Raw genomic sequence first — 8,277 nt, forward strand, 5'->3', positions numbered from 1 at the left:
GTCGTTAAGTGTCTGCCTTCGGCTCAGGTCATCATCCCAGGGTCCTGGGATGGAGCCCTGCATCATCATCATCATCATCTTCGGGCTCCCTGCTCAGCAGGAAGCCTGCTTCTCCCCTCTCCCACTCGCCCTGCTTGTGTGCCCTCTCGTGCTGTGTCTCTCTCTGTCAAATAAATAAATAAAATCTTAAAAAAAAAAACAACTATAAGAATAGCTTTAATTTTGTCCCATTAAAAAAGTGTTTGCTTTATAACTCCTAAGTTTATGCCGGATTGGTAGTTATTTAGAAGGATTCTGACACACAACTGGACATGAACAGTGACTCTTTGGCACTCCTCAGGTGAGAGTGGTAATAAAATTTAGTGTTTCTGTGACAGTTTCTGAGAAAACCAGTTAGTCCAGTTTTTCAGATCACATGCCACTGTTTTGGAATACAAAATTAATTAGTAAAAAATTTATCTTCAGAGCTTTCAAGCCAGTTAAAAGGAGAAAACATAATAAAAAATCAAGATCAAGAGAAAAGTAACACAGCATCCTCTTGAGTAATCTCTTACTCCATTCCATTGAGGAATGCACTCTTTATCAGACAGTGGAATTGTGTATCAGACAGTGGAAGAAAAAGCCAGCTTTTTCTTCTAATTTTTATTTAGTGCACCAAAAACATAAGTTAATGAAAAAAAATAACAATCTTACCATTGTAGCTCCAATAATTTTCTATGTTTCATACTTCCTTCCAGTCTTTTTGGATTCAGGATTCATTTAGAATAGTCCCTCTAGTCATCCTTTGTAACAACGAGAATCTTAAGAGTCACCACTGTATGCTCATACCAATAGTTGCAATATATTGTGTCCCCTGATGCCGTCTTGTTCTAATACCAGCAGAGTATATTGTTCTTTTTTTTTTTTTTAAGATTTTATTTATTTATTGGACAGAGCAGCAGAGGGAGAGGGAGAAGCAGACTCCCCGCTGAGCAGGGAGCCCCATGTGGGGCTCGATCCCAGGACCCCGGGATCATGACCTGAGCCAAAGGCAGACGCTTAACGACTGGGCCACCCAGGCGCCCCAGAGTATATTGTTCTTTAATAAGGAATGAAAACATTAAAAACCAAACAAGGTATTATTTAGTGATACATTCTAATTATAACCAATGACAAGAAAAGTTCTCTGTAAGCTTTAGGATTGAATATTCACTATTTTAGAGTTTGGGTAGCTTCACTTAGGGCCTCAGAATTCTCTAGATATCATAAATCAGAGGTATGCAAACCTTTGCATCACAGAATTACCAGGAGAGCTTTTTTTTTTTTAATTCATTTATTCATTTGAGAGAGAGAGCACACACCTGTGTGTGCGCACATGAGTGGGGAGAGGGGCAAAGGGAGAGAAGCAGAGAAGCAGACTTCCCCATGTGGGGCTCAATCCCAGGACCCTGAGATGATGATCTGAGCCGAAATCAAGAGTTGGATGCTTAATTGACTGAGCCAGCTAGGTGCCCCATCCAGGAGAACTTTTAAAAACACATTCCCAGCCTTCACACTTTTAAAGATGGCATTCTGAGTGGTTATTTTGCAGCCTGCCAGTCAAATTTGCTCACTTCTAAATAATTTTTTGAAAATCTATAAAAATAAGGAAGCTAAACACCTAAGAGATATTGTTAGTCTTAATTAAGATGAATATATCTTGGGGCGCCTGGCCAACTCAGTCGGAAGAGCAGGTGATTCATCTCAGGGTTGTGAGTTTGAGCCCCATGTTGGGTGTAGAGATTACTAAAAAAAATAATAATAATAATAAAAAAAGATGACTGTATCTCCTAAAGGTAAGCACATACATTGGAAGAAACTGAGTGAGATAGAGGAACGACAAGCATGCCCAATACAGAGAAGAAGGGATGGGGGGAAGGGGGTGTGTGGAGAGGATGGTGATGGAGACATTTAGTAGAGGATCCAAGTAATACCATAATTGTGCTAATTTTCAGTTTAATTTATTCTTTTTTTTTTTTTTAAAGATTTTATTTACTTATTTGAGAGAGAAAGAGAGAGCACATGAGAGGGGGGAGGGTCAGAGGGAGAAGCAGACTCCCTGCCGAGCAGGGAGCCCGATGCGGGACTCGATCCAGGGACTCCAGGATCATGACCTGAGCCGAAGGCAGTCGCTTAACCAACTGAGCCACCCAGGCGCCCTCAGTTTAATTTATTCTGATGCTTACCTTTCTAGACATTGGTAACATTCTTTAAGAAGAGGTCACAAACTCAACACCTAGGGCTCAGACAGGTAATGCAAACATGAGTTGTTGAGGAATTTTGCTAAAAGAGAACCCTTGACACCTCTTGTGAGCAGCCATTACTAATTAATTATGGCCTGTTGTGGCCAAATCAAGTCCAGGATTTCTAGATCTTTGAATTTTTAAGAGAAGCTAGAATCTGGATTTTATGTGAAATCTCCAGATTTGTGGATGTTCATTCATTTTATTAGACACTAAAAACTGAACAAAATACATCTGTGGATTAAACTTGGTTCTCCTGCCACCAATTTGCAATCTTTGTTTTAGAGTAGTGGTTCTCCAAGTGGTCCCTGGATCAGCAGCATCAGCATCACCTGAGACCTTGATAGAAATGCAAGTTCCCAGGCCCCACCTCATCTCTACTGAATCAGAATCTCTAGGAGGGAGGCCCAGGAATCTGTATTTTAATAAACCCTCTGGGTGGTTCTGATGTGTGCTGAAATTTGAGAACCATTGTTTTGGAGTCTGGAAGTTGATAGCAGTTTTTATCTGAGGATAGTTGACAAAAGTTCATTGAATATCCTGTAGATTTATCAAGTAATCAAAAATATCAGGTGTATATTGTTTTCAGATACAGATGACCTTTTATATATATGTATTTTTTTGCCAGAATCAGAATACACAATGATTAAATCACGTTTCGTTCTTTTTCTTTTTTTTTCCTTCCTTGCCCCCTCTGCCTGTCCACCCCCCCATGGCTGTTAGAGCATTCATTGCAAATGAACTTAACAGCAACTCTGCCACATTTTGACTTCATAGAACACACCTTAGATTTTATTTACGGGTTGATTAAAATTAGATAAGTTTGCTAAATTGAGTTCTGTTTGCTAGAATTAGAACTTTCATTTCTAATTGTCTTTTTATATGGGAGTGAAATTTAAGCCTGGCCTCCTAATAGCTGACCAGTTTGTTAACATTTTAATGGCCAAGTGTGCCATTATTTTCCTCCATTCTCCAGTGTTGAGATGATCGCTCTCCTGATTGTTGTTCTGAAAACTCTTTTTGTGTTACCCATAAATATATTTGTTCATTTAACAGTCCCGAGTATCATGCTAATCAAATTAATTATGAATTTCATGTAGATAATTTTCTTACATTTTAAAGTACACGGAAAGCTTTTAAATGAGAAAACTTCACGTATGTCTCGCATAATGATGTGCTAAAGATGTGCTTTAGAGTATTTACAATGCTGAGATTGAGAAGTTTGTAATAATCTGATTTAAAGTAATGGGTAATGGTATTTGTCTTTCTCTGACTGACTTATTTTGCTTAGCATAATAATCTCTAGCTCCATCCATATGATTTCACTCATATGTGGAATTTAAGAAACAGAGCAGGGGTGCCTGGCTGGCTCAGTCAGAGGAGCATGTGACTCGATCTCAGTCCTGAGTTTGAGCCCCACACTGGTTGTAGAGATTACTTAAATAAGTAAATAAACTTAAAAAAAAAACAACAAATAAGCAAAGGGAAAAAAAAAAAAAGAGACAAACCAAGAAACAGACTCTTAATTTAGAGAACTGATGGTTACCAGAGGGGAAATTGGTGGGGGGATGGGGGAAATAGGTTATGGGGATCAAGGAGGGCACTTGTGATGAGCACTGGGTGATGTATGGAAGTATTGAATCACTATATTGTACACCTGAAACTAATATTACACCGTATGTTAACTAACTGGAATTTAAGTAAAAACTTAAAAGTAATGGATAATGAATTAATTCATCAAATTATATTTATATGTAATATTTACTAATGAAAACATGCTTATATCCACAGGGTAAACCAGACTTGAATACAACATTGCCAATTAGACAAACTGCATCGATTTTCAAACAACCAGTAACCAAAGTCACAAATCATCCTAGTAATAAAGTGAAATCAGACCCACAAAGAATGAATGAGCAGCCACGTCAGGTAAGGATCTAATTGGTTCTCCAATATTATTTGTCAGAAAATTCTGGTATTTTTACCAGACATAGTTCAAGTAAACTGGTTAAAATGGAAAATATTTGGAAAGAAAACTGTTTTATGTCCTAGGCTATTGCATGAATGCTGGAGAATAATAATATACTATTTAGTAAAATGTTTTAGGAAAAAAGTTAATTAAAAATGAACCTAAATTAATATGGACTACATTTTTATGTTTTTGTGTGGTAATGTACATCAGATTTGCTTCTGCTAATCTTAGTTTTTTTTTAAAGATTATCTTTCCAGGGGATAATATTTCCCAAGGGGACGAAGCATGCAGTTTGTGTTGCTTAGTTTAAAAATATTTTCTATTATATAGAAACTACTTTTTGTTCTGATTTCTTATTATATGAAAGCTGTCCCTCCCCTTTTGAAAAACAGAATTAAATAAACTTTGTCAATATGGTATATTGTCCTGTGACTTCCATTTTTGCAGAAATTGAGTTTATATTTCTCTTTCTTTATTGCTTCAAGCTGTATTGCACCAGAATCTGTTCTTAGAAAAAAGTATTATCTGAGAGGCCTCCCTGCTGCTTAATAATGTAACATAGCCCGGGGAGGGAGACTTGACAAAATGCTTACCTTTCCAAATAACCTTGTTTATTCACTCCCTAATTGTGGTCAAAAAGTTTAGGTACTTCAGGAATTTTTAGTAGCAATTAGGGTGAGGGAGTGGAGGGAGAAACATCTGTGCATATTTTTTCTCTCCTTTCTCTGCCTCCTCCCACTTACAGATTAGAAATGCTGATTTACCTACGACGATTATCTTTTGCTCTCATATTCCCCCGTTTAGATGCCTCACTCCACCTTTTCATTTGAATTTTGTTTTTCACTAGTCCCTCAAGTGTCTCATCTCCAGACTTCATAAAGGATTGGGCCAAAACTTTCAGACAGTTGCTCTAGAAGAAACTACATAAAGAAATTCAGTTCCCACATCCTCTGTAGTGTTTTTTCCTCTTCAGGTGAGCCAGGAAAACAGAAGATATTTGGAGCCACATTGGATCAGCATCTTGCTATAGATGTCTCAAGATTTGAAGTTCTAAACTTGCTTTACTGTTGGTCCCCAAGAGATTCAACAGGGGCCATGTAAGTGTATCACATCCAATATAAAAGATGCGTACCTGCATGTGCCTTTAGGCTCTTGTCACCACTTAGGTTTTCTTTGGGCCATTCAGCGTTCTGTACCAGGCATTTCCCTTCTGTTTTACTACTGGACACGGTGATAGTCCCCAAACCGCCAGTAGTTTTAATATAGTCATGACAACAGGGAAGGAATTCTGCCATTCTGAACTTTGCCCACCTTGATAAAGCCATTCCCTGATTGTATTCTTTCTTAGATACTGTCTAAAGTCTTGAACATCTTGTCCTTTTGCTTTTTGGTGATTTTTAAATCGTTTCCTTGTAAAGATTTTTTATCATTTGAAATTTTTCAAAGTGTGTAATTGGGTAAGACAGTTTGCTTCAAAAAGCCCAAAAGATAAAGAAAGTGGAATAACTAATAATAATAGTTCCATATCGGAAATTTGAGTTGTCTTACTGAGAATCGGTAGTAGGTGGATTTTATCCTCATCTTTTCTTTGTCAAATCATTCTCAATATAGTCTATAAACCCAAATATTTTACAGATCAATTGAGTAGCAAATTATGGTGATTTAAACAGTAGTTTAATTGTTTTCTGTACCTAAGTTCAGTCACAGATTTGAACAACTGTAGTAATTGTATTTACCGGATCTTTACCTGGCTGTAGAGACACTGGTAATGCAGATTTTTAAAGCTGAACTAGTCAGATCCGTTGCTCCTTATTCACTGATATATTGGGTAGTTTTACATTTTCCTTCTTTTATTAAAGTTTATGACATTGTTTTCAAATGAAAAGAATATGTCAAAAAAGCTAAATCCCATCTACCCCTCCCCGCCCGCCCCCACCAAATCTTATGTCATTTTAACCCAGATCTTTTGAGGGTTTTATCTTCCTTTTAGCTTGCACAGACAGGAAGTGTTAAAATTATTTAGGAGGTTACTTCTCCAAAAGTTTGAACTGTTTTTCCCTTTATCCTCATGTCGCCTGACGGTTTTTGCTATTTTTGATTATACCAAGACATCAGTTGTCTTTCCCCTGTCTTTATCTTCAACATAAGAATTGAGGTAATATTTGACTACTGTCTCACTAATAGGATTTCAGAATAAAGGACAGGGCATTGGGCAACTCTAGGAAAATAGCAGAGACAACTTTTATATTAATGTTTTGAAAACCATAATGTCATTCTGACTATTGCAGTATAAATCCGGGTTTTTAAGTAAAGGAAAGGTGTTGATTTAAATTATATTTTGACATACATATGTCATATATGTGCTAATCAGCTCTTTTTGTTGAGGAGATAGTTGACCAAAAAAAAAAAAAAATATATATATATATATAGGCAAAAATAATTCTTCCAACTGTGCTTTTCCACAGCCTCGTTGAACCAGACTGGCAGTATAAATTGCCAGATAGTCCATTTGGAGAAGTTATTTTGATCATCCAGTAAAAAAAAATAGACAAAGAGCTTTCTATTTTTGAGGTTCCTGTGGATATAAATGTTTTTATTCCTTAACCATGTCACAGTCTTTTAATAAGGTATTCAAGCTACTGGTATTGTAATTCTTTTTAGAGGGTTGAATTTTGAGACCTAGAACTAGGATTAGATTTTTGGATCTTAACTAGGTTCCACCTTGAATAGGTTGAAGCGATTAATTTAGATATGAAGCAATCATAGAAATTAATAATTCTGTCTTATATAACAAACATCCTATGCCTGTGTCATTATGTGGCAGTCTGATTTGAATTCTGTAAAATATGTGAATTATAAATTTCTAATTTATTGATTCCTTGAAACTGCCTTAGCTTTAAAATGGCAAATTAGAGCAGGTAAACAAAAATGCATTAAACAGAATTCAGCAGTGATTTCTGCCTGTAATTAAAACTATATGGTAGAGATGGAATTTGTAAAACCTGGTTATGATAGGGTGAATAGCTAGATATTTATATATATACTATCAGCATATTTGATAAGTTCTTGTCTTTTCATTAGATTAAAAAAGAAATCTGGAGTAGGGTGAAGGGTAATCTACCAACTATAAGACTATTAGCCCAAACAGTAAGATCACGGGCGCCTGGGTGGCTCAGTTGTTAAGCGTCTGCCTTCGGCTCAGGTCATGGTCCCAGGGTCCTGGGATGGAGCCCCGCATCGGGCTCCCTGCTCAGCGGGAAGCCTGCTTCTCCCTCTCCCACTCCCCCTGCTTGTGTTCTCTCTCTGGCTGTCCCTCTCTCTCTGTCAAATAAATAAATAAAATCTTAAAAAAAAAAAATCTTCAAACAGTAAGATCATTGAAATGTCCTTTTTTGGTCAGATGTGTAAAACATGTCCGAAATCTTTTTAACCTAATTGAATTATGATTTTGCTGTTAAGGGTGTCTTTCCCAGCTTTCTTCCTTCAATATATGAAGAACTCACGTTTCTGCTTCTTATCTCTTTGATGCCGTCATCTTTGACACTTTCTGGTCTCTTGCTTTTTCTTTTATCCTCAACTCAAAAGAAACTTCATCGTTGAACCACTATTTCTTCCTTTTAATTATTATATTATAGGATGCTCATAGGCTATGGGTGTTTTTGATAGTCTTTGAATATTAATTACATATCTTACAGAATATTCACTTTTTTTTAACTAAAAAATAAATATTTAAAAATCAGCGAAATGGAGGGCACCTGGGTGGCTCAGTTGGTTAAGCGACTGCCTTCGGCTCAGGTCATGATCCTGGAGTCCTGGGATGGAGTCCCGCATCGGGCTCCCTGCTCGGCAGGGAGCCTGCTTCTCCCTCTGACCCTACCCCCTCTCATGTGCTCTCTGTCTCTCTCATTCTCTCTGTTTCAAATAAATAAATAAAATCTTAAAAAAAAAAAAATCAGCGAAATGTATTTAAATGTTCTATTTGATCCTGGATTTTTTCCTTGTATTTGCTAATTCTTCTCTCAAAAGATAAGAAACTTTACTCTC

At 36.8% G+C, this 8,277-nt stretch overlaps 1 protein-coding gene across 1 annotated transcript in view; it reads left to right on the forward strand.

Moving 5' to 3' along the window:
* The window catches only part of MBD2 (methyl-CpG binding domain protein 2), a 66,397-nt gene that overhangs the window by 29,475 nt on the left and 28,645 nt on the right, over positions 1–8,277 (forward strand). Inside the window, exon 3 of the mRNA XM_081801192.1 lies at positions 4,053–4,190. Within this exon, the coding sequence (XP_081657318.1) occupies positions 4,053–4,190 (138 nt within the window). The remainder of the gene's footprint in view (positions 1–4,052; positions 4,191–8,277) is intronic.

This window comes from Leptonychotes weddellii, chromosome 13 (genome assembly GCF_054177405.1).
Source record: "Leptonychotes weddellii isolate Sample4059 chromosome 13, ASM5417740v2, whole genome shotgun sequence".
Classification (NCBI taxonomy): domain Eukaryota; kingdom Metazoa; phylum Chordata; class Mammalia; order Carnivora; family Phocidae; genus Leptonychotes; species Leptonychotes weddellii.